The following is a 27,671-nucleotide window of genomic DNA, read 5'->3' on the forward strand; positions in this document are numbered from 1 at the left end:
ACATAAAAAGACAAATTCAAATTAAAACAGGTTCTACATCCTCCAAATCACTCACAAAACAGTGTAAGTTAAGATTTTTTCCCCCTCTTTTTCTTTTGGGAAAGGCAGCACTAGAGAAGAACTCAATTTGGGTGGCTGGACTTGTGACATGTAATCTAGGAGTACCGAGTTTCATCATCTTTACCGAAGCTAATGATTTTTTTTTTCAAAATCCCACTAATAAAAATGCCTGAGGGAGTTCCCATCGAGGCTCAGTGCTTAACAAGCCCAACTAGTATCCATGAGGACTCAGGTTCGATCCCTGGCCTCACTCAGTGGATTAAGGATACAGCGTTGCCACAAGCTGTGGTGCAGATTGCAGATGCAGCTCGGATCCTGTGTGGCTGTGGCTGTGGTGTAGGCTGGCAGCTACAACTCCGATTCAACCCCCCTAACCTGGGAACTTTCATGTGCCACGGGTTTGGCCCTAAAAAGACCAAAAAAAAAAAAAAAAAAAAGCCTGATCACTCAACTAAAACATGTGACATATTTCTCAAACTTAAATCAACTATCAGATAACTCTAACTAAGCCTCACCACCTAAAAGCCCTGAATTATTTTTCATTATGAAATAAGCAGTCATCTTCACTTCAAGTACAAAGATTACAGAGTCAATCAATCAAGGTGGCTTTTTATTTACAATATTTTACCCAGCATTTTCTGATCTTTTAGACATTCAAAATGAAGACTGAACTACTAAAAGGTAAAATATCTTCTTTCTCTCAAAACTCTATTTTCAAATCTTTATAGTGACTAAAAGTCTAAACTCTCCCACAATCAATGACAAAGAATAAAATGATACTTTTATAGTCAGACTACTTTAAGTCTCAGAGCTATGACAATTGTTAAAGAAAGACTACACAAATTTAATAAAAGTAATATAAGAAAACCACAGTGGAAAATATCCTAAGTGGGGAGTTCCCGTAGTGGCTCAGTGGTTAACGAATCCGATTAGGAACCATGAGGTTGCGGGTTCGATCCCTGGCCGTGGTCAGAGGGTTAAGGATCCCGCATTGCCGTGAGCTGTGGTGTAGGTTGCAGACGAGGCTCGGATCCCGCATTGCTGTGGCTCTGGCATAAGCTGGCGACTACAGCTCCAATTTGACCCCTAACCTGAGAACCTCCATATGCCATGGGTGCGGCCCTAGAAAAGGCAAAATGACCGAAGGAGAAAAAAAAAAAAAAGAAAGAAAGAAAATATCCTAAGTGGAAGACTCAGTCTCCTGAAGATCAATAACGAGAAAAACCACATTTCATTCCACATCCTCATTTGTCCCAGAACTACAGGGCATTAGAAGCTCCTTATCAACACATTAAGGACAACAGTAAAACTAGTAAAATACAGACCAAGCCATATTTAGAGGTGTCTCACACCTTGACTCTGACCCCTACAGCAAAGGAGAAATTACCACACACCAGAGACAGTTTACTCTCAGCTCTCTCTCTCCTGAACCTGGACTCCACTTTGACCTTATAAACCAGCTTAGAGATTTTTGAAGATGAAAAGGACCTTAAAGGTGAAGAAAGTGAGGCTCAGAGATGTGATGCAATTTACTCAACATCACAGAACGAGCTACGATAAAGCATGAACTTGTACCTGGGTCTCCTGAGTGAACAGTCACTGTTTCCTCTAAGACATCAAGCTGAGCTCTGCAGCCTTAGAATTTGTTAAGCTGTCCTCCCTTGTCAGTCCGTCTCAAGCTCTTGCTACCCCTCATACCTTCCACCTGCATGCGTCCTCTATGTCTCCCCCTCTCTTTTCTGTTTCTCTCTCCACTCCAGTTGCACTTCACTATCTCATCTCATTCTCTCACACATTCTCGCTCCCTGTCTTTCAATTATCAACAGGAGAGGACGGAGGTGAAGCAAGGCATCAACTTGCTAAATTCCAAATACTGAGCATATCTGAGCCTCAGCTCAAGACCCACGTATTTATTCAACTGATACCCACTGGGCATCTGCTAGATATTAGACAATTATGCCTGATCAAGTCCAAAAACAAACAAGAAAAATTGTGAATTGAGAGATCAAAACAATTTTTCCAACTGTTTTCTAAAAAAAGTACTTGGAGTTCCCATCGTGGCTCAGTGGAAACAAATCTAACATCCATAAGGATGCAGGTTTGATCCTTGGCCCTGCTCAGCAGATTAAGGATCCAGTATTGCCATGAGCTGTGGTGTAGACCAGCAGCTACAGCTCCAATTCAACCCCTAGCCTGGGAACCTCCATATGCCACGGGTGCGGCCCGAAAGAAAGAAAGAAAGAAAGAATACTCACTTGCAGACGTCTTATGTTGTCAACTGCAAGAACCATCACTTCATTTTCTTGAAACACAACATCTATTTCTTGTTTTAACACTATCGCAGAGTTCTTACACACTTTCTTTGTCTCCCAGAGCTGATTAAGAAAATACAAAAACTAAAGTAAGATAACTGTTTCATCTAAAATAATGCAGACATGTCTTAGTCTTAGAACAAGACACAGCCATTCTTTACACGCCAATGCCTATACTGCTAGAAAATTTCAGTTAGATAATCCAGCAATAAATATATATTACATGCCATATAGTAAGAAGAATATTTATTAAGAGTAATGACTGACTGCTAAAACCAAAATGCCTTAGTATGAATTCTAGCTCTACTGAAAGCTGTGACTTTGGGCAGGTTACTTAACCCAGTGCTACTCAACTGTATCACTACACTCACTAAACACACTATTAACAGATTGCTTATGATGCAGCTGATTTTTTCTAAACAAGACTTCCTTGATGAAGGAAGCAGTGCACTGGTTTATTCTGGCCTATGGAGACTGGCACTTTAAATAGCACTGACTCACCCTTTCTGTGCCTGTTTCCTCAGCTGCAAAAGGAACTGCTGTGAGAATTAGCAAATTAACACAAATACAGTACTTTGTCCAAGGTCTGGCATACGGTAAATACTGAACGAATTTTAGCTTTAATTCGTACAAAACACTGTATTAGATGCTACAGGGACAAACCAGGGTCTCCAGCCTCAAAGAGCTTATAATTTAAGATGTCTGAACAAGTAGGAGGGGCCATAAAGCATTAGAGGCGAGGAGTGAAAACATGACAAGTACCGTGAGAAAACGACACGGGATATACGAACTAAAGGAGACAGACGTTTCCCCAAATGGGATACTAGGAAAGGCTTCTCCCAAAGCTTGAGGGGGACCTGTAGGATCCTTAGGATCTCAACAAGGAGAGCTACCGAGAGGCAGGGGTATTCCAAACATAACCCACAAGCAAAATTACAGAAGCAGGGAACTATAGCGTGTTTGGGGAAATGTGAGCCGTCCAGTGCAGCTCATCTGTACACATCACACACAAGAAAGACTGGAAGGAAACAGGCCACACCGTGGAGAAGTTCAATGGTAGACTGTGCAGTACTCATTTACTTCGGTAGATAAGGAAGCCACTATTTGTTTTCGAACAAAAATGACAGGACTGTATTGGACATGAGGAAAGTATCTTGGAAGCAGCAGGCAGAAAATCGAGAAAGAAAAGACTTGCAGCAGAGACTAATACAAGAAGGGCAACAGGTAATGAGCACCTCAACTTGAAATGGAAAAGTAGAAATAAATGATAGAGAATGGAAAGGAAGAATCCATTAGAACTGGCAAGTAATTGGGTGTGAGAATTCAAGGTAAAGGAAAGAGTCAGAAGTTACTCTGAGGAATCAAATGCAATCTATTTAAATTAACCAAAAGACACTGATCACTGGATTTCTCCAGCACGTCCCCCACAGTAACACTCACTGAACAGGTACTGAATGAATGAGATCTCTACAGTCCACATACCGGCACTTTTCAAGGACGAATATGAATCCAGCAGTTTCCTGATTTACTTCCCCCAGTACTGCCCAGCGATTTCTTCATTTGTAGGGGATTTAGATTACTATCATTAACCAGTAAAAAGAAAATCTCAGTATTTCTCACCCTGATTGTCTCGTCATCAGAAGATGTCAAAAACGATGATCCATCAGGAGAAAACATTGCACAATGAACCCAACTTAAATGTCCTCTGCAGTCAGCTACTTTTAAACATGAATCCATATTCCACAACTACAGAATAAACACAGCAAGGAGGAAGTCACATTCATAAGCATTTTGAATACATCAAGAGTAGCAAAAAAGCAAAATAATACAGTAATTCCACTTCTATGAGTACAGCCAAAAAACAAAACACTACCAAAAATACAAAATAACTTCTGTGGATCATTAACTGCATCATTATTTTTAACACCTAAAAACTAGAAACAACCCAAAAGACCATCAATAGGGAACTGACCGAATAAAACTTCATTCATCACAGAATGGGATAACATATAGCTATCAAAAGTAAGGAAAAACACACCACACACACCCTGATCATGACAAGTCTCTGGGATATGTTGTATGTACATAAAAATGCAAAGAAGAGTATGTACATTTCTGCAGAATATATAATATATATACTATTATATGCAAACTATACTAAATGAGATGAAAAATAAACACGTGAATACAGAGATGGATACAGATGTGATATATATAGCTGGATATGTATGGATATATACTACATGAGTAGACATCTGCTCATATATGCAAAAAGAGACAGAGCGTTAAAACAGAAGGGGGGGGAGTTCCCATCGTGGCTCAGCAGTAACGATCACAACTAGTATCCATGAGGATGTGGGTTCAATTCCTGGCCTTGCTCAGTGGGTTAAGGATCCGGTGTTGACGTGAACTGTCAGGTCACAGACGAGCCTCTGATCCAGTGTTGTTGCAGCTCTGATTTGACACCTAGCCTGGGAACGTCCAGGTCACAGGCATGGCCCTAAAAGGAGGTGGGAGGAGGGAGAGTGGAAGGAAAGGAATAAGGATAAAAGTCAGACTTCCCTGAATACAACTTACCATAAAGCTCTGATCTGGAATCACATAAACGTTTTGTTTTTGTTTTTGTTTTTCTGGCTGCTCCCCTCAGCATATGGAAGTTTGCAGGCCAGGAAGCAAATCTGAGCCAGAGCTGCAACCTACACCACAGCTCCAACAACGCCGATCCCTACCCACTGTGCGAGCTGGGGATCAACAAGCACCTCCACAGAGACAAGCCAGGTCATTAACCTACTGCACCACAGCAGGAATGCCTATCTATCTAATGAGGTGGGGTGTTTTTTTTTTTCTTTTTTTTTTTTTTTTTTTTCTTTTTTGAGGAGAAGCAGCTCGCTTTATTTGCAGGCAGAACTCCTCTCCTGTAGCTACCTTCAGCTCCCTACAGGGCAATCCTTTGGTAGCAGCCACAATCTTTCCAGGCTCCATAGCCTTCACAGCACCCCTTCATGCTGAGGCAGCTATGCAACCCCTGGGGCAGGGACCCTGGAATGAATTCGTGGGGCCTTCATCTTAAGGAAGCATGCGAGGATTGAGAATAATGTACTTTAGAGAAGTGATTCCTGTCAAAAGCAGTCACTTCTGTGCTTTCGTGTCCTTCTAAGTCAGTTTTTCATTCGTTGATTATGCTTGTTTTTAAAAATATAAAAAATAAAAAGATGAACATAAGTAGCTTTCATATTCCAACTATTTTCCAGTCATCTAATCCTTATTTCAAATTATTATAAAACTTCAAAATAAATGAATATGCTAACTGTACATGTCTACGCTTCTCCTGTTATTCATGCTTATTACAAAGTGTCAATGTCTGTCACCAGCCCGGCTGTATTTTGTCCTGAGCTCTGCAGCAAATCACTCAAATATATTGCAGCCTAATGAAGTACCATATGTGCCTGAGTTCCTCTCATTACACTCTAAATTACAGACCTACTTTATGATTTCAGAACTAACATGGACAAAACAAGTACTTCATCACATGCCCAGTGGTTCAATCAGCGAGTTCTATGGTTACAAATGAGTTACGCAAAATTTTCTCTGCATTATCTCTAGAGTCCAAGCTGGGACATACAGAGCTAAGGCCAGAAATGAAAGTGCTTCCACAAGTGAAAAATCTCCCTTGAAAGTCCTTCCTTCCCTCCCCTCCTTGCTCTCTCCCATCATTTCCTTGTCACTCAGAATCTCCAAAACCAAGTCCCTACATATCAAGAAGAGAGACAACGTTTGCCATATTTTTTCTTTACTTTTTTTTTTTTTTTTTTTTTTTGCTTTTTAGGGCCACACCTAAGGCCTATGGAAGTTCCTAGGCTAGGGGTCAAATCAGAGCTACAGCTGCCAGCCTACACCACAGCCACAGCAAGGTGGGATCCAAGCTGCATCTGCAATCTACACTGAAGCTCACAGCAACACTGGACCCCTGACCCACTGAGCATGGCCAGGGATCGAACTCACATCCTCATGGATACTGGTTGGATTCGTTTCCACCGAGCCACAATGGGAACTCCCAGTGTATTTTTAAGAATAGCAGAGGACAAGGATTTTAGAAATGACAGGAAAGGCCGAAAGAAGGACTGCTCCTTCTCTTCTCCTAAAATCCAGGCACGATCCAAGAAGGGGAAATTTCCAACCCCACCTATGGGTAAAGTGCAAGATCTCCTGGTAGCTCTGAATCTTTCCATTCAAGGCCTCTGCTGAAGACAGCACTGCCCGGAGCACAGACTTCTCCCCTGGTTGCGAACAGGACTGGAGCTTGCTCACACTCACTGCCCCTGGTCCCGGCGGGAGGATTCTCAGCAGGGAAGTTCTTCGGTGTTGCCCACACCTCTGTACTCAGATTTAGAAGGAGCTTACAGAGCTCATCCACTCACCCTGGTCTTACCTGCACCTCCACACTGAAGGGCTACAGCTCAGCCACCCTCCAACCACACCTTCACACATAGGGCAAGGTTGGCAAACTGGCTGGAAATGGAAGACGCAGCACAGAACAGTGAAGAAGTGCTTGCTGTAGTCAAGCTTCCTTTCAAGGGAGCCTGGGAGCCAAATGAATTTCCCTCTTTTCCAAATAAAGGCCCGTCCCCATCTCCTTGGATTATGATCGCAAGTGGCTTCAGTTACTTGGTGGTAAGACTCCCTACTCAGGAGTGAGTAGTAACAAAGCCTGGAAACACTAATCCACCTCTGGGGAAAATATCAGGGAATTCACTGCCTTTGGAAAAATTAACACAGCAATTCACTGGGTAGAATTCTAGGTACAGACACAATATAAAATCTATCAGGTTAAGGGCAGAATTAAAAACAAGAAATCACTTTGTTAGTGCTTAGCAATGAAAATCCTAGGTTAACCAATTCCAAATTCAACTTACTCTTCTCAGTGATCTAAGAAATCTGCACTGGACTCATTTCTCATCATTTCTTTTACAGAAGAGTCTATGCCTAATATTTAAAAGATGCCATGTTTCTGCCTAGGAAACCAGTGGTCATTCTATTGTTTCCCCAGACCCTGGCACATACTGACTATTCAATAAATGCTTGGGGAAGGATACTGTCATTCTCTGTCATACCATCCAACCAAGTTTTCAATCACTGCTAAAGTATTAAAGCTGTCAAAACGAAAAAACAGCTTTGGATATTCCCTTGTGGCGCAGCAGTTTAAGAATCCAGCATAACTCCAGCTGTGGAGCAGGTTGCAACTGCAGTGCCAGTTCGATCCCTGGCCCGGGAACTTCTACATGAAATGGGCACAGCCAAACAAACAAACAAACAAAAAAGCTGTCAATGTGGCTCAATGTCTTAAAGCTACAGGTCACTGTGCCATGAAGAAAACACTCTATCATTTCTCACACGAACAGCTTCAGCAATCAGCGATCTAAGCAACCCATTCTTGGTCATCTTTGTCCCTCTGGAGACCCAGAGTTCACAGAGCAAATTCAACTACTCACCTCCACACAGTACTGGGACAAAGCCACTACTGCCAAATGGTTACTGGGGGAGAAGTCACAGTACTGGATGGTGCTGTGATGGCCTGTGTGGATTTCTGCCAACAGGCCACCTGTATGAATGTTAAAAAGCTGAAACATAAAACGGAGAGATAGCTATAAAAGCACAATATTTTAAAAGATAAGCTCTATCCAAATGAATCTAAATTGATTTCTAAAAGAACACCTTCCCATTTCAAACATAAAGTATGTCTTAAGAAAAAAAAAAAAACTACCATTACTGATAACTGGCATAATTATTAAATACAAAAATATATAAATTAACATACTTTTTAAACACTGCTCATCTTGAAACATGTTTTCTATAAAGGAAAACTTATCACAGATGATCTCTCAAGCTGGCCTAGAGAGAAATAAAAACCTTTGTGCATACAAATGTATATACAATCATGGACTTGGAGAACAGACTTGTGGTTGCCAAGGGCGAGTGGGAGGGAGTGGGATGGACTGGGAGCTTGGGGTTAACAGACACAAACTATTGCATCTGAATTGGATAAGCAGTGAGATCCTGCTGTATAGCACAGGGAACCATATCTAGTCACACTTGTGACAGAACATGATGGAGGATAATGTGAGAAAAACAATGTGTGTGTGTGTGTATATGTGACTGGGTCACTTTGCTGTACAGTAGAAAATTGACAGAACACTGTAAACCAACTATAATGGAAAAAATTATATTCAGAACAGTTCTCCCTAATGCTTGTTTAGTCAAAAGAGAAAATGCATACTCATAAGCAAAGATGATCAAAATAATATATAGCAGAGGCTTGTTAAAATGAAATTAGTTCAATCACTTCTATTCTTCTTCAGAGCTACCAAATTACTTCATTATCATCAACCATTTCCCCCTTTTTGAACCAAAAAAAGCCATTTTTGAGTAATTCAAACTTCATTTCATTTTGAAAGATTTTTAAATACTGAACATACTCCTCCACAGTTTTTGCCAAATGATAAAAATGTTCATATCAATATACAGGAGATAGATTTAAGACCAAGGCACAGTGTTCAGGAAGGAAAAAAAAAAAAAAAAGTTTCCAGTGGGAGCCATGAAAATGTTTTGGGAATGCAGAGCCCTGAGAGCACACACAGATGGTAAGCAGCACTGCATCAGGGGCCAACAATAAAGGACAGCAAATCATACTTAAAATGCTTCCCAGGACAAGTCGTTCTTAAAAATTAGAGCTGAGAATGGTAGGAAACTTGGCAAGTATGGAACAGGCAGCTGTCCCAATTATTGGGTAGCAAAAGGAAAAGACCTAACAACACGAGTGGATGGCTAACACACAAGAGTTGGAAAGAAATGGAGGAAAAGAATAGAGAGACCGAAGAGTTAAGAAACTGGAATCTACAGTGGTTAAGGATGCTCTTAAGGGAGCTTTATTTTAGCATGCTAACATAAAGAGCCGGCCTACAGATTTTTTGAACAGAAAGCACTTCACACAATATTAAATCATTTTCCTCTCTCACTAGAACAGATATTTTCAAATGTTCAAATCTTGCTTAACACCATTAGTCAATAGAGGAATACAAACCAAACCACAACGAGATGTGACTTCACACCTAATACAACAGTTATAATTTTTTTAAAACAGAAAAAAGTGTTGGCAAGGATGTAAAGAAATTGGAATCCTTGTATAGCTGCTAGCGGGTATAGAAAATGTTACAGCCACTATGGAAAAGTGTGTTCTTTCTCAAAAAGTCCAATATAAAATTTCCACATGACCCAGAAATTCCACTCCTAGGAATATACACAAAAGAAGTGAAAGCAGGGGCTCAGACACTTGTACCCCAGTGATCTTTGGCATTATTTACAATTGCCAAAAGGTGAAAACCCAACGACAGATAAATGGATAAACAAAATATGGTATACATCAGATTTTACTAATCGTATTACTATACCATTAATCTAGATGGGCTGTAAGATTATTATTCAGCCATAAAAAGAAATGAAGTTCTGGTACATGCTATGACAGGGATGAACCTTGAAAATATTATGCTAGATGAAATGAGCCAGACACAGAAGGATCAATATTGTATGATTCCACTTCCATGAAATATCTAGAAAAGGCAAATTCATAGTTTAGGTTAGAGGCTACCAGGGACTGAGGACAGAGGGGAATAGGGACTTACTACTAATTACCAGTTACAGTGTTCCTATTTGGGATGATGAAAACGTTTTAGAAAACTGGCAATAGTTGCACAACATTGTGAATGTAATTAAGGCCACTGAATTGTATATTTCAAAATGGTTAAAATGGCAGATTTTACAAATCTTCAAATCTTGTAAATGCAGTGGTTGCTTTCCTTGGGGGGGCAGGGGGGGCTCACCCTCAGCACGTGAAAGTTCCCAGGCCAGGGATCAAACCCAAGCCACAGTAGTGACCCGAGCCATAACAGTGACAACACCAGATCCTTAACTGCTAGGTGACTAGGGAACTCCAGTGGTTGCTTTCTATTTTTACAGACTTTAACAAACTTAAGATAAAAGGAGATATTTTTCTTTTGTTTTTTTTTGTGTGTTAGGACTGCACCCACGACATGTGGAAATTCTCAGGCAAGAAATCGAATCAGAGCTGCAGATGCCAGCCTACACCACAGCCACAGCAACACCAGATCCAAGTTACATCTGCGACCTACACCACAGCTCACGGCAACACTGGATTCTTAACCCACTGAGTGAGGCCAGGGATCGAACCCACAGATCGCATGGATACTAGTCAGGTTCGTTATCTCTGAGCCACGACAGAACCCCAAAATCTTGGACACTTATTTTTCTTTAGTATCCTGCTAAAGGGATTAAAAACTTATAAGCAACCAAGATCCAATAATAATAATGTAAATAATAATAATACAAATGGCCTCAGTTTTTATACAACTATATGTATATTTCAACTGTGTTTTTAAAGCTGTAATATCTTGGGTGGGGGAAACAGGGAGAGGTTGGTAAGAGGATACAAACTTAGTTGTAAGATAAACAAGGTCTGAGGATCTAATGTATAACATGGTGGCTATAGTTGAAAACACTACATTGTGGGAGTTCCTGTCGTGGCACAGTGGTAAACGAATCCGACTAGGAACCATGAGGTTGCGGGTTCCATCCCTGGCCTTACTCAGTGGGTTAAGGATCCGGCGTTGCCATGAGCTGTGGTGTAGGTCGCAGACGCAGCTCGGGTCCTGCGTTGCTGTGGCTCTGGCGTAGGCTGGTGGCTACAGCTCCGATTCGACCCCTAGCCTAGGAACCTCCATATGCTGTGGGATCAGCCCAAGAAAATGGCAAAAAGACAAAAAAAAAAGAAATAAAGAAAACACTACATTGTGTAATTGAAATTGCTAAGACAGAACTTAACATTTTCACATACACCCCAGATAAAAGAACAAAGGAAAAGAAAAAAAAGGCAGATATGTGAGCTGATACACATATTAATTAGCTCGATGGGAGGAATCCGTTCCCAATATATGTATGTATGAAATCACATCATACACTCTACGTATTTTACAGTTTTGTCAATTATACCTCAGTAAAGCTGAAAATAAACCTGTAACATCTCTTACTCAAGTCTTTCAAATCACCATTAGAATGGACTGGCACCAGGTCATAAATCAGAAAACATGGTTCTCTGAATCACTGTGTAGCTTTGGACACATTGTTTGGCTGCTTTGAACCTCAGCTGCCTCATTACGATCCCAGGCTACTGCAATCTGCTGCGTCCCTTGGATATTTACATCAAAAGAAATTACATGTGAGAACACTGAAACTGTTCAGTGTTGAAATTACATGTGTGACCACTACGAATGTCAACTAGTATTAGAATTGAAAAAAAGAGGAAGGCATTTCCTTGTCATTTACCTTCTTTTGTGTATCTTACTTATTTCACAGAAATTACACAGTCTACTTCAGTTACTGATAAGCATTTCTACCAGTCACCGTATCATAACATTTTAGGGGTAAGAAAGGACTTTGAAAATCACCTAAACCAATGTATCCCAAATTCCTGGGGCGGGGGGGAAACAGTGATGCAGAGAACATTCCATCATGTTCTAGGTAAGTCTGAGAAATACCAGTTGTTTTCTTTATCTCGGGACTTCCGGAGGCTTAAACACGTCAGCACACACTGCAGTACCTTTAACAGGGAGAGTAACACACAGCATTCCCCAAACCCGCGTGACCAGGGAGACCTTTTCTCACAAGGCCCAAGGACACCCCCTGAAGCACAGTTCTGAGAACGATGAGGAGTCAGGGTGTCTGCCCAAAACCATTCAGCTATACGTTATACCAATAAAACGCAAAAATCAACAGCTGTTTCCACTGCCTTTAGAACAGACTTAACTTGGCCTTCTAAAGCACTGGTACTTACCAGGACTTTATTTTTTGCTGCCACCACTAAGCTGGCACCGTCAGCTGACCACGAACAGCATTTCACCATCACTTCCATATCCTCTTGAGACTCCTCTGAATTTAGGAAGAACTGCTTCACATTAATGCTTTTCCTCTCATTTGCTGACTTCACATCCCAAAGCTTCAAATTACAAAACAAACAAAAAAATCTGAAGTTTGTTTTAATATCAACTCACATCTCTAGAAATCTACCCGGATTAAATACCACACACATTACTCACTTCATCTAAGGAATTATGTTTAATTATGCCTAACGTCTTCTTTCATTTTTTAAAGTTTTATTGAAGTATAGCTGATTTACAATGCTGTGATCTTCTCTGTTGTACCACAATGAGATCTAGTTATACATGTACACACATCCATTCTCTTTCAGATTCTCTTCCCACATAGATCATCAAGAAATACTGGGTAGAGTTCCCTCTGCCACAGAGCAGGTGCCCACTGGCCAATCATTCCATATATCTCAGTGTGCACATAAGGCTTTTAAATCAAATACTCTGGTTTCATTCAGCACCTTCCTAAAAAGAAAAAAAGCTAAAAGCACTGCCAAAAATGCAGAATGTAAAGCTATATAAAATGTTAAAAGAGCCTTGCGTGCTGTGGAGGAAGCTAAAGATGAGGTGTTGACAGCAAGGATGGGCATGGAATCGAGAAAGAAGATGTGACGAAGAGACCCACAACTTGCCACTGCTGCCCTCTGCTGTGCCAGGCATGAAGTTTGCTTCACATCTACTGTATGCACAGCACAGACACTACACAGGACCCAGTCCAAGCCGAGTTATAACCTAGCAGAGCATCCAGAGACACAGGAAGTCCCTGAAAACAGAAAATAAAGAATACGCTGAATGGAAGCACGACACCTTGTACGCTTGGTGGGGCCAGAGAGGGCCCTCAAACAACTGGATCCTAGGAATGGGATGCCTAAAGACTAAACCTTCCTCACTAGGAGAGCCACCTGAGCAACCCCAAAGACAAAGGCCTTCAAGAAGATCCATCTTGGGAGTTCCCGTGGTGGGAACTGAAACCAACTAGTATCCATGAGGACATGGGTTTAATCCCTTGCCTCGTTCAGTGGGTCAAGGATCCAGCATTGCCTTAAGCTGTAGTGCAGGTCACAGACGCAGCTCAGATCTGGCATTGCTGTGGTGTAGGCTGGAAGCTACAGCTCTGATTCAACCCCTAGCCTGGGAACCTCCATATGCCACAGGTGCAGCCCTAAAAAGACCAAAAAAAAAAAAAAAAAAAAAAAAAAAAGAAGAAGATCCACCTCCTCACCACCCTGGGCCTTGAGCAGTATCCCAGCTTCACAGAATGATAATGACTGCCATGCACAGACCAAGGGTCGGCCAAGGACAAAGATTTTTTTTTTAAAAAAAGCTGCTTCTTAGGCTTTAACTCAAGTTTCCAAAGCATAGCTCCAAGGTCAAAACCCAATTTGACTGGCCAGGCACACATTTAAATCTCTCTCGAGTTTGAGGAAGCATTAAACACTAGAAATACAGCCAAAACCAAAACCTTTCTCCTTGCAACATCTATGGATAACTTGGATGAAGCAAGAGAGACATCTAAAACAGCTGGCCCTCCTTGACACTAAAGAGAAAAAAAGGAGTCCCCGTCGTGCCTCAGCAATAACAAACTCGACTAGTATCCATGAGGATTCAGGTTCAATCTCTGGCCTTGCTCAGTGGGTTAAGGATCTGGCATTGCCATGAGGTGTGGTGTAGGTCGCAGACATAGCTTGGGTCCAGTTGCTGTGGCTGTGGCTATGGCGTAGGCCAGAAGCTACAGCTCCAATTCCACCCCCAGCCTAGGTACCTCCATATGCCACGGGTGTGACCCTAAAAAAAAGAAAGAAAAAAGAAAAGCAAAATCTGAACATCAGTGCCAGAAGCTTCAGTGCCATCAGCCAGGTTATATGAGAAATCACACTCTGCTTCCCTCTTAATATGAAAAAGAAAACAACCATTGCCTGGATTCAAGAAAGAAAAATACTGTAAACCAGTTATAATGGAAAAAATAAATAAACAAATAAAAGCCATTATATTAAAAAAAGAAAGAAAGAAAAATAAAACTAAACCACAACCCAATTTCCCTACATCTGTCTAAACCACATCTTCTGCACGTGGACCAAATGATTTTATCTCCTACCACCTATCAAGGGACCAATAAATACCAGCATTTCATTGTGAGCAAGTCACTGCACTATACCCAGGGTTCCTTTGCATCCTGGCCCTTGGGTGGTTTAAATGGCAATTTTTAAATAAAACTCGCATTTTGAAGCAGTTTATCATCAGGGCCTGAAAACCATGTGCTTATCCACAGGATATGCTACAAAACGCTTAAATTTACAGAGCCATTTGGAGCAGGAATAATTTTACTGTTCTTCATCCTCTCGGAAGATAAAATCTTTCGAAGACTTTGACCTTGAAATGCTGTTATCTGGCATCATTTTGCAGGACCTCTGCTTACTACCTGTCACTGTATCAGTGCGAACCAGCCAACATTATTGGCTTAATAGCACCGTGGGAAAGCTGCCACAAACACGGCAGTTCTCACCAAGAGTGCAATAAAGTCTGTCCCCTGCTGCTAGTGTGCTGTGCTCTACAATCACATTTTGATACTCACGCATGAAATCAAATGCTGTCCCTGAAGACTGTTAAAAATTTTTTTTCTTTTGAGTTTGGAGAAATCTTACTTCAATTTGAAGGGACACAGCAAAGGCCTATCACCTTGAACACATTTATGCACCACTATGCCAGTCCCTTTGAGATGATATAAATGAATCCGATAAAGACACTACTCTCAGGGAGTTTACAGGCCAGAAAAGGAGGTGAGGCAAGCAGGTAAGTGACTTACACGGGCGAAGTCAGACGTGTCATATGAGAAGAAAAGATAAAGCACAGTGGGAAGGCTGTGGGCTTGAGGGAACACTTTTTGCAGAAAGGACCACCTCACTCTCCTCTCTGAAGATAGAGGACTTGAGACACAACTTTAGACGGACACAATTTCACTACCAAAAAGACAAGAGAAACACTCGAGGGCCTTGAGTCTAGGCTGAGGGGTCAGCAGAAGCTACAGTGCAAAATGGGGAAGCACGGACGATGCAAAGGGAGAACAAGAGCAGTGAGGGTGCAGCGGCAGGGCCTGCACGCTTCCCCAGGGAGCCTCGCCTGCTCTGAGTCCCTTCCACACACTTGTATCACTTGCCTCTTTGTCTGTGCACTTATTTTTCTTCCCAGCTAGATCCTCAACCACTCCAGGCCAGGAATTACTTTTTTTTAGTGTCTAAAAACCAAATGACCAGTACAGAATCTGGCACATAGTAAGTACTCGATAAATGATCAATAAATACATTTTAAGTGAAAAGACAGGTTATTCCCATGTTTCAGGGGAGCAGAGATAACAGCATTACTCAAAGACCTAGGGTTCTGCAGAGAGAACATATATATTTATCTCCACACCCTCTCAAAACCCAGGTAAAATAATAATAAAGAGAATTTTTCTCCCTAGGCATAATTCACAAGGTGAAGGAGAAGGGAAGAAATTTAACAGTAACAAAACTGGAAAGGCTAGAAAGAAGAGAAACAAGTCATAAGGAGACCCCTAAAAACTAATCCTGATCCAACAGTGGGAAAAGCCAAGAAGTAGCCCAGTTCACACCACAGAAGTCCTGAAAGGCTCAGGAAGTGCTGTGTCTGGTACCTTAGACTGAGCTAACTAAGGAGGAATCACTCAAAGTCCCTCGAAATCCCCGCCCCTACTATGCCATCCAGGCTGCTGTGCCCCACTCTGGCTGAGGAAAACAGGGTTAATCTACACCCAGTGCAGTTGAAAGCAGGGTTGCCATTCTGAAAACAGGGACTTTAAGAGAAAGTCTATGTTCCAAGTGTTAAGATCTCTGCCTAGACATCTTCGCAAAACCTGCCTACTGGACTTATACCTTACAGGAAGGAGGCTGAAGATTTTTCTCTGAATGCCCTACCAGATCAAAACAAAAGATCTAGAGTCTGACATCAGAAGTTCATCATGAAATAATGACAGCCAGATAACCCTACAGGGAAACCCTCAGTAAATAAGTTCACAATTTCCCAACAGTTTTTTGGTGCTGCATTCCTAAGCATGAGCAAATTATCCAAGGATCAGGCTACTAAGATTTAGCTATAAAATGCAGACAGAAACCAAACCCAACAAACATAAAATACAGCACCTATAAAGGGATATAAAAAACTCAAAAAAAATTAATATCCACAAAAAAAGATACTGCATCCACAAAACAGGAATAGAGTAACATTAAAAAGGAAAATGATCATAAGAATGGGTACTTAAAAATGACAGCAGAAATTAAAAACACAATAGAAGGAATGGAAAATTAAGCTAAATAAATCCTCCAAAAATAAGGCAAAAGGATGAAGAAAAGAGAGAAAAGTAAGAAATATCCAAAGCAGACAGACATTTCAGGAAGGGAAGCTAGAGGAGAATAAATCAAATAATTAAAAGAAGCTAGAGGAGAATAAATCAAGTAATTAATAAATCAAGTAATTAAAGGATATGAATTTCCAAACTGAAAGAGTTACCAAGTGCCAAGCACAATAAATGAAGACAAACCCATACCAAGCCATGTTATCATGAAAAATTTTAAAACAATCTTAAGTTTCAAGACAGGAAAACAGATTACATATGAATCAGAATGGCTTCAAAATCTCAAAAAAACTTTGGAAGCTAGACGACAAGGGAGCAATGTCTCCAAAATTCTAAAGAAGAATCATTTCCTTCTGTATCAATTAAGTATGAAGCTAGAATAAAGACACTTATAGACAGAGAAGATCACCAAAATTTACCTCCCAGGGATTCTTTCTTAGAAAGCTAGGGATTTTCCTCTAAGCTGAGAGAGTAAGCCAAGAAATCAAGGAAACAAGGGTTTTGACTCGAGAGAAAAGCAAAGGGAATTCCCAGGAAGATAGTAAAGGCAGCTGAACACTAGGAATAGTATCTCCAATCATAATGATGCAAGACAGAACCCTCCGAGAAAGTTATTTCTAAGAAAATAGAAGGTATCAAATACCTGATAAGTTTAAATTCTTTAAGAAACAACTTAAACAAGGGATAGTTTGAAGATGAACTAGTGATAGGAGCATTTAAAGAACAAGCAAATGAAAAAACAAAACTACAGTGTTAAATGTACAACACATTTAATTCCAAAGCAAACAAAAAGTTGTATGAGAAAGAGTAAAAAAATCATCACACACTACATGGCTCCACTGTGGTCAGTCACGAAGACGTAAATCCAGAACAATGACCTAATTAAAATCATGAAACATACAGGAACCACAAACAGTAGGGCAGTTTGGAGAAGAAAACAAGGAAGAGTTCAGGGTGCAGCACAGTGAGTCTGAGATGCAGTGTATTACCTAAGTGACAACGATGAGAAGGCAGTTAAGGATGCACAAGCACACGAGAGAAATGAGGACTGGAGAGAGCACATCTGAAAGTCACCTACAGAAGGGAGGAGAGCTGAAGCCATGAAACCAGCTGAACCGGGATGGAAGAAGGTCATGGAGGTGGCAGTCAAGATGACATGCTTCAGGGAGTTCCCGTCATGGCTCAACGGTTAACAAACCCGACTAGCATCCATGAGGACACGGGTTCAATCCCTGCCCTCGCTCAGTGGGTTCAGGATCCAGCATTGCTGTGAGCTGTGGTGTAGGTCACAGACAGGGCTTGGATCCAGCGTTGCCGTGGCTCTGGCGTAGGCCAGCAGCTACAGCTCCTATTCGACCCCTAGCCTGGGCACCTCCGTATGCCGTGAGTGCGGCCCTAAAAAGACAAAAAAAAGAAAGATTACATGCTTGAGGAATAGCCATATTTTAGTGGGCAGGAAAAAGAAAGCTTTCAAGGGACAGAAGAAGAAAGAAGAAAACACTGATGTCGAATGTGGAGAGTTTCATAAAGGAAACGTGGGTGGTCCACAGGGGATGTGATGCAGCAAAAAAATAAGGATTAGATAAAGAAAAATACCGGATTTCACACCCATCCAAAGAGCATTGGATTTTACAAGAAAAAGAAGGAAAACAAAATACAACTGGATTTTTCTCCTCAAGGTAATGCAGGAAAGACAGACCCAGGCTTAAAAAAAGGAGTAAGTAGTGAACGGGTTAGTCAGGACGTGGAGACAACAAGTACAGGTAACTTCACAAGTCTAGTCACAAAGGTCTAGTCAAAAAGAAAAACAGAATGACTATTTCACAGGAAAACACCACCAAGGAAAAATCACAGGTTCTTCACTTTTCAGTTTTATCATGCTTCACTTTTGGTTTTATAAAGGCCCAAGAACATCTGTGGAATGCGGGAAACAATCCAAAAGAAAAGAGTTGTCTTCACCTCGCCCCTGCAGAATCTCCTCTGATTTGGAGCACCTCAGAGAAGAGGCAGATACTTGGTATTTGGAGAGAACCTACCACAGAGGCCAAATCTGTTGACCTGAATATTCAAAGAACGCTCCCCCTATCTACCAAAGGATAGGCAATTCAATAAAGTAGAATTCTTTCAAGAATTCCAAGACTCCCTGAAGTAACTTTTACAAAAATGAGTTCTCCTCAGTCAGCAGAGAGAGAGAGATCAAGGATTCGATCAGAGGATCAGCCTCACAAGAGTCTACCCTGCTTTAACTTAGGAGTCACCTAGTAGCATTAAAAAACCTACTTGCCTGAAGCTTTTTTTTTTTTTTTTTTTTTTTGCCTTTTTTTTTAGGGCCACACCTGCGGCATATGGAAGTTCCCAGGTGAGGGGTCAAACCAGAGCTGTAGCTGCCAGCCTATGCCACAGCCACAAGAATGCTGGATCGGAGCCCCGTCGGTGACCTACACCACAGCTCACAGCAATGCTGGATCTTTAACCCACTAAGCAAGGCCAGGGATAGAACCCACGTCCTCATGGACACTAGTCAGGTTTGTTACTGCTGAGCCACAATGGGAACTCCCTTCTCTTCAGATTCTAATGAACAAAACAGAGCCCAAAGTGTTGAAGTACTTCCCTGGAAGAGGTACATGCCAAGAAAATTTACTAAGCACATGTTGTGAGCACAAATGCAATGAACTTCAGAGAGATACGACAAGAAGATGACAAGGTCTCTACGGATCATAAACCTATATTCGACCTCATCAAAGAAACAGAAGACACGTGAAAATGACTGAAGTGAACAGTACAACACATTTAGAAGTGGAAATCAGAAGACCAAAATATATCTATCTATAGAGAGAGACGCAGGAATATAGGCAGATATGCATATACATTCTTATAACAAGATGGATGTTTAGGAAACACTTTCTGAAGAAGGCTTTAAATTTACTTTCTAAATTTATAAAGTTTTGAGGGTCTTTAAAAACTATAAAGAAGAAGGAATTCCCATAGTGGCACAGAGAAAATGAATCCAACTAGGAACCATGAGGCTGCAGGTTCAATCCCTGGCCTAGTTCAGTGGGTTAAGGATCTGGCATTGCCACGAGACAGGGCTCAGATCTGGTGTGGCTGTGGCACAGGCCAGCAGCTGTAGTTCTGACTGGACCCCTAGCCTGGGAACCTCCACATGGTGAGGGTGCGGTGGTTAAAAAGTAAAAAAAAAAAAAAGACAATAAAAACCATAATGAAGTGAATTGGAGGCAAAAAAAAAAAAAAATCCAAGACAGTCTAATGAAAAGGGGACAGTAGCTGAAATAAGCCCCCAAAATTACCCTGCCCAGATGTGACAATCAATGTATTGGAGAGAAAGAGAGGCATAGCAGAACGATGGAATGTGAAGAGTCTTAGAGGTGTGCCTGATGAGCCTGGGTTTACCACAGTTTAGAACATGGTACTTTTGCGTTCCAGCTAAAAAATGGCAAGATGAAAACAGAGGTAGAGAGCTACTCCAGCAGCTATGTATTAGAAGAAAGAGCAATAAAAAGGCTTTTTGGGGGTTTTTTTGTTTTTGTTTTTGCTTTTTAGGGCCCCACCTGCGGCATACCCAAGTTCTCAAGCTAGGGGTTGAACTGGAGCTACAGCTGCCTGCCTATATCACAGCTACAGCAATGCAGGATCCAAGCCTCATCTTTGACCTACACCAGAGCTCACAGCAATGCCGGATCCCTGACCCACTAAGCGAGACCAGGGATCGAACCCATATCCTCATGGTTACTAGTTGGATTCGTTTCCGATGCGCCACAACAGGAACTCCAAAAGTTTATCTTAGAAGGCTGCCGCCACACACGAGGGGATGACAACATGAACCACAGCAAACACCACAGGATGGGAGGGGAAAAGGAAGACCAAGAGATGAAGAAGTCAAAGATGGACTGGACTTTTTCTTTCTGGCCACACCTTGGCATGCAAAACTTCCAGGGCCAGAGATCAAACTCAGGCCGAGGCAGCAACCCCAGCCACAGCAGCGACAACACCAGATCCTTAACCTGCTGAGCCCCCATGGAACTCCAAAGATGGACAGGACTTAACACCAAAGGAAAAAAGGAGAATCAGTAAACAGGAGACCAGAACGACAGTGGAGACAGGAATAAGAAACTGGCATTATCATCGATTTTACTGAGTAGCATTGAGAACTATGTCTAGATACTCATATTGCAACAGAACAAAGGGTGGGGGAAAAAAATGTATACATGTAAGGATAACTTGATCCCCTTGCTGTACAGTGGGGAAAAAAAATAAACTAATAAAAAGCTTAAAAAAAAAAAAAAGAAACCGGCATTAGGATCTTATTGAGAAATATGGTGGAGGTTTAAGGAAGAATTTAATTTTTTTAAAGGCTGTAATTTTAGAAGGCTAAATAAGCTTTTTTCCATAGCTGAGCTTTCCCCCATATGATTCTCAAAAACAGGCATATAATAACATAAAAACAGGATAAATGAATGATAAATAAAAGCAGGCCCTTTACAAATTTGATCCCATAGATCTCAAAAAAGTTTATGAAACTATAGATGAAATATATGCTTAAAAATTAAGAATTCAGAGTTCCCGTTGTGGCTCAGTGGTTAACGAACCCGACCAGGAACCATGAGGTTTCAGGTTCAATCCCTGGTCTCGCTCAGGGGATTAAGGATCCAGCATTGCCATGAGCTGTGGTGTAGGTTGCAGACGCAGCTCAGATCCCACAGTGCTGTGGCTGTGGTGTAGGTAGTGGCTACAGCTCCAAATGGACCCCTAGCCTGGGAACCTCCATATGCCGTGGGTGTAGCCATAAAAGAGACCAAAAAAAAAATTTAAGAATTCAAATTATATGAACTTTAAAGCATAAGACAGTAACCATTAACAAATAATCGTGATGACAAGCAATTACAGTTATAGGACATATGCTCCTGGAAATTGAAGGAAGATCATCTTCCTGCAGGTACGTGAAGAACAAAAACCTATTTCCATAACCCAATAATACGAAAATCTAATTATGTACAACCCATTTTAACAATGAAAAATAGCATACCTTTAATGTTCCATCAGCTGAACAACTAGCCAAAAGCTTATCATCTGGTGAAAATCGGCAGTGACTGACTGAATTTGTATGACCAAACATGGTATTTCGACATTCTTTTTGATTCAGATCCCAGAGCTATTTGAGAAAGATAAAAAGGTAACTGAAAAACTAGCACTGACTGGATAAAAGTTAGAAATCAGGTAAAGTTTTTCCTTCCCTCCCAATTAAGTCTTCTTCAGTTACAGGAAGACGTTGAATTCACAGTTTGACAGAGCTCTCGAACACAAGGGTGAAACTGTGATTAACAAGTAATGGGGCGCTTAGATCAGCACCTAAATCTACTAAGGAACTTGAAGGCTTACCTAGGCTCCAGTCTGAGCATTAAACAAAGAGCTAACAATTACCATTCATTTTAACAAAGTAGTCTGAAATCATTTCACTCAGCTCTATAAGAAATAACAGGGAAAATAAACTGCCCCCAATTTTTTTAGATGCTAGGTTATCCAATTTTAAAATTGACCATTTCTAAGATTTCTCTATGCAAACCTAGGCTAAAATCTATTAACACACTAAAAAATGATTCAAAAAAAATCTTTGATATTTATATCGAAGATAGATATAAACACATTTGACAGTAAATATAAGGAATTAGAAGAGCAAGTAAAACTACCCTTCCAGAAGCAATAACCCAAATCCAGAATGTGGGACAGGATATATGACTCACTTCCTCTAAAATACCAATGGCATAAAATAAGAGGCAGACAGGAGGGCAACTTTTATAGAATAAAAGAGATTTAAGAGGAGTTCCCATTGTGGCTCAGTGGTAATGAATTTGACTAGAATTCGTGAGGATGTGGGTTCAATCCCTGGCCCTGCTCAGTGGGTTGAGGATCCAGCATTGTTGTGAACTGAGGTGTGGTACTCAGACATGCTGTTCTTGCTATGGCTGTGGTGTAGGCCAGCAGCTGTAGCTCTGGTTTGACCCCTAGCCTGGGAACTTCCATATGCTGCAGGTACAGCCTAAAAAGCAAAAAAAAAAAAAAAAAGAGAGAGAGAGAGAGAGATTTAAGAGACATATCAACCACATGCCATTTGAAATTTGGAATTCTGACTCCAATAAATCTATGGTAGAAAGATATGTTTTGAGGAGTTCCCACTCTTTGCAGTGGTTAAGAATCCTACTACAAGAGTTCCCGTTGTGGCTCAATGGGTTAAGAACCCGACTGGTATCCATGAGGATGTGGATTTGATCCCTGGTCTCACTCAGTGGGTTAAAGATCTGGCATTGGCCATGAGCTGTGGTGTAGGCTGCAGATGTGGCTTGGATCTGGCATTGCTGTGGCTGTGGCCGGGAGCTGCAGCTCCAATTTGACCCCTAGCCTCAGAAATTCCGTATGCAGGTTTGGCCCTAAAAAGGGGGAAAAAAAAGAAAAAAAGAATCTAACTACAGCGGCTCAGTGGGAAAGTGCAGGTTCCCTGGCCTAGTGCAGTAGGTTAAAAGATCCAACATTGCCAAGCAATAGGTTGCAGCTACTATTCAGATTCAATCCAAGGGTGAGGCCATTAAAATTTAAAAAGAAAAAAAAATATATATATATATGTCTTATAACTAATAAGGAAAAATAAACATGAACAAGGTATATTATCAAATTATTGCTTATTATGTAAGGTATGATAAATGGCATGGTATTTATGTTTTAGACCTCGGGATGCATGCTGGAGTATTCTAGGTGAAATGACATGGTATCTGGGATTTGCTATAAAATGTTCTAGTCCAAAAAAGTGGGAGGTGGTGTCAGAAAAAAGATTAGTAAAATGTTGATAATTGCTGAAGCTAGACAATGGACACAACAGGGGTTCATTATTATTCTCTATCCTTTGGGATATGTTTGAAAAGTATAAAAAATATAAAAAGGGGTGTTCCCACCATGGCACAGTGGGTTAAAAACCCGACTGCAGAGGCTCATGTCACTGCAGAGATGTAGGTTTGATTCCCAGCCTGGCATGGTGGGTTAAAGGATCTGGCTTTGCCACAGCTGCAGCATAGCTCGCAGCTGTGACTCCATTTCAATCTCTCGCCTGGGAATTTCCATGAGCCTCGGGTGTGGCCATAAAATAAGAAAAAAAAATTGTGCAAAGGGTCTATAAGCATCTCTGGTGATGTACGCTAACTAGATTAAACACTGAAGAAGAAATCATTCTCTCCCAATATTAATCTTGGTAAAAATCCTTTGGAAATGATCAGTAAGTGACATAGGTCCTGTTCTTCAGGCCCATCCCCATCCTCAGCTCCTTTATCCCAGTCCTAGATAAATGCAGTTCTGCAGAGAGGGCACGTTACACAAGGGCAGCTTCAGATGTACATCTTTTCATTGGCTTCCCTCAGTTCAAAACGCACAAGCACTAAGTTCTAAGAGCTCTGATAGAAATACAGATGCAGAACAATAGGTCTTAAAGGAAGGGGTCCTTAATGTAAACCGCTGACCAACCAAAAACCCCTTGCCACGTCTTAGAGAATTCTGTCTTTATCTAAAAGGAGGAAATATAAACTTCCTTATCCCACAAAATGTTTAAAAGTAACATCAAAAATTACTCATAAGGAGTTCCTGCTGTGGCTCAGCAGGTTAAGGACCTGATGCTGTCTCTGTGAGAATGCAGGTTCAATCCCTGGCCTTGCTCAGTAAGTTAAGGATCTAGCATTGCCACAAGCTTTGGCATAGGTCGCAGACATGGCTCAGATCTGGAGTTGCTGTGGCTGTGGCACAATCCTCAGCTGAAGCTCTGATTCAACCCCAGCCCAGGGAACTTCCATGTGCCTCAGGTGTGGCCATAAAAAGAAAAAAAAAAAATTCCTAAATATTTATTGTATAGCTATATCAAAAAATTAGCTTTCCGTCTTGAGAAGCACTGACTGATAAAGTTCATTTTAAAGTAAGTTATGCAGGAGTTCCCGTCGTGGCGCAGTGGTTAACGAATCCGACTAGGAACCATGAGGTTGCGGGTTCGATCCCTGCCCTTGCTCAGTGGGTTAACAATCTGGCGTTGCCGTGAGCTGTGGTGTAGATTGGGGACGCGGCTCGGATCCCAGTACCCGCGTTGCTGTGGCTGTGGTGTAGGCTGGTGGCTACAGCTCCGATTCGACCCCTAGCCTGGGAACCTCCATATGCCAAGGGAACGGCCCAAGAAATAGCAACAACAACAACAACAACAAAAAAGACAAAAGACAAAAAAATTTAAAAATTAAAAAAAATAATTAAAAAAAAAAATAAAGTAAGTTATGCCAGGCCTCTCACCTGTTGCCTTCTGAGACAGCCTGCACTTTGTCTACTTCTTACCTATCGCTTTGCCTTTCACTAAATTTCTTCTGCGCTGAGACATAAAGAACATAAACTTCAGAAAGATCGAGCTACGATAACCCAGAAAATCACCAGGGTCACGCTGAGATTTCATGACACCAACCTCAATGCCTAAAGGTCCCTCTCCCCCAGAGAAAGAACGCATAGAAGCCTCCTTGTCCACCCCTATTCTTGTCCAGAACCCTGTTTTTCTCCTTGTTACTCTAAAACACCTCACAATTCTTCCCCAGTGGAGGACATAGTTTTTAAGGCATTAGCCTGCTGTGGCCTCCTTTGCCAGGCAAAGCAATAAAAGCTGTTTTTTTCCTCCTTAAAAAGGAATTGAAAAATAAAAAATAAAGTATGTCATGCCGCAGGTGTGGTCATAACAAAAAGAGAAAGAGAAATACTGTATGACATCACTTACATGTGGAATCTAAAAAATACAACAAACTAGTCCACGTAAGAAAAAAGCAGCAGACTCCCAGATACAGGGAACAGACTAGTGGTTAATAGTGGGGAGAGGGGGAGAGGAGGGGCAGTATACAGGTAGGTGATTAAGAGGTACACGTTTATTACGCAGAAAAAAAGCTACAAGTGGAGTTCTCTTGTGGTGGAGCAGGTGTTGTCAATGCAGGGGCCCAGGCTGCTGCTGTGGCACAGGTTCAATCCCTGGCCCAGGATCTTTCATGAGCCAAAGGATTAGTCATTTAAAAACGTTGTGTATCACTATATCTTACACCTGTAACTTAATACTGTACAACTATACCTCAATTTTTAAAATTATTTATAAATAATATGAAGTCTAATTTTTTTCAGGTAGGTTTATTCAACAGGGTAAATTTTTCTGAGTAAAAGGGAGCTATAATTGTGAGATAAAATGGATGCAAACTAATGCACTTGGAGTGGATAAGCAGTGAAATCCTACTGTATAGCACTGGGAACTGTATCTAGTCACTGTGATTGAGCATGATGGAGGATAATGTGAGAAAAACAGTGTATACATGTGTGTGTGACTGGGCCACTGCTGTACAGTAGAAAATTGACAGAATACTGGAAACCAACTATAATGGAAAAAATTAAAATCACTAAAATTGTTTTAAATTAAAAAAATACAATAATGCAAAATTTCTTAAAAACAAAAAAAATTGTGAGATAATTTTTAATAAACTTTTTCTTTTTTTTTTTTTTTTTTTTTTTTTTTGTCTTTTTAGGGCTCAACCCACAGCATATGGAAGTTCCCAGGATCCCAGGATAGAGGCAAAATCAGAGCTGTAGCTACTGGCCTACACCACAGCCACAACAATGCAGGATCTGAGCCAAGTCTGTGACCTACACCACAGCTCACGGCAATGCCAGGTCCTTAACCTACTGAGCAAGGTCAGGATCAAACCTGCATCCCCATGGATACTAGTCAGATTCCTTTCCACGAAGCCACGACCAGACCTCCGAGATAATTTTGTTACTACATTACTGTTATTTTGATCCAATCTGGTGTTTTTCAAATTTTCAAATCGTGATCCCTAATGCCCTATTAGAGATTCCATAAACATGCTTGAAAGGCACTAGTGAGATTGGGAGGAGTAAGAGAGGAGAAACGCAGGCCCATACCCACACGTCGACCAGAGCAAGGGGCTTCATCTGTTTACACACTGAGCTTCTGCATACATTTTCTTATCCGCAGCTCATGGCCATGTCAGCTCCTTAACCCAATGATCAAGGCCAGGGATCTAATCTGCATCCCCATGGATACTAGTCTAACCCACTAAGCCATAAGAGGAACTCCAATCTTTTATAGGTTTAATTATAAAACATTCAACATATATGGGACAGATATCTATTTTTGGTTTTAGTTTGGTTTAAAAAAAATTGTGTTCCTATCAGTACCTTTTTCCCCCTGCTCTTTCTAATAACAAAATTTCTCTTTTTTGGGGGGGAGGGGGTGGTTTTGCTTTTTAGGGCCACACTTGTGGCATACGGAGGTTCCCAGACTAAGGGTCGAATTGCAGCTGCAGCTGCCAGCCTACATCACAGCCACAGCAACACTGGATCCTTGACCCACTGAGCAAGGCCAGGGATGATCAAAGCCTCGAGCTCCTGGACACTTGTCAGGTTCATTTCCCCTGCGCCACAACGGGAACGCCAGACCTTCTCTTCTGAATCAAGCCCCACTTATAACTCAAGTGGAGCTGACCTCGTCCATCTGTCCCATTTCTACATGGCTAAACTTGAGACTCTTGGCCAATCAGAGGGTCCCATCCTACTGATCTCTAGGGATATTCAGCAAAGCACATGGAACCCAAACCAGGGTTTTCTCTACAGGAAAATTAAAGATCTGAGAAAAAGCAAGTTTCCCTTCCTCTGTGATTATGAGTTGTAATATCCATGTAAGCCCAGAGCTAAGGATAGTTGTATTTCCTGCCACACAGAGAGACTCTGCTTGAACCAACAAAAAGGGCAACAGTCTAGAGACGGAGAGGGAGTCAGAGCTCAAGAACGTAGTTTAGGCACCTGTAATCAGCTATGCCTGAACCCATGCTCCTCCTAGAGTTTTCAATTATAACAGCC

General features: G+C 41.3%; 1 protein-coding gene across 5 annotated transcripts in view; it reads right to left on the reverse strand.

Annotated features, from left to right (window-relative positions):
* The window catches only part of APAF1 (apoptotic peptidase activating factor 1), a 92,136-nt gene that overhangs the window by 24,170 nt on the left and 40,295 nt on the right, over positions 1-27,671 (reverse strand). For all 5 annotated transcript variants that reach the window (XM_021093024.1, XM_013998050.2, XM_003481742.4 and 2 more), the window contains 5 exons: positions 21,778-21,903; positions 12,274-12,435; positions 7,862-7,990; positions 3,993-4,118; positions 2,316-2,435 (listed from right to left, as the gene is read on the reverse strand). In XM_021093024.1, coding sequence (XP_020948683.1) covers positions 2,316-2,435; positions 3,993-4,118; positions 7,862-7,990; positions 12,274-12,435; positions 21,778-21,903 — 663 coding nt within the window. The remainder of the gene's footprint in view (positions 1-2,315; positions 2,436-3,992; positions 4,119-7,861; positions 7,991-12,273; positions 12,436-21,777; positions 21,904-27,671) is intronic.

Source organism: Sus scrofa, chromosome 5 (genome assembly GCF_000003025.6).
Source record: "Sus scrofa isolate TJ Tabasco breed Duroc chromosome 5, Sscrofa11.1, whole genome shotgun sequence".
Lineage (NCBI taxonomy): Eukaryota > Metazoa > Chordata > Mammalia > Artiodactyla > Suidae > Sus > Sus scrofa.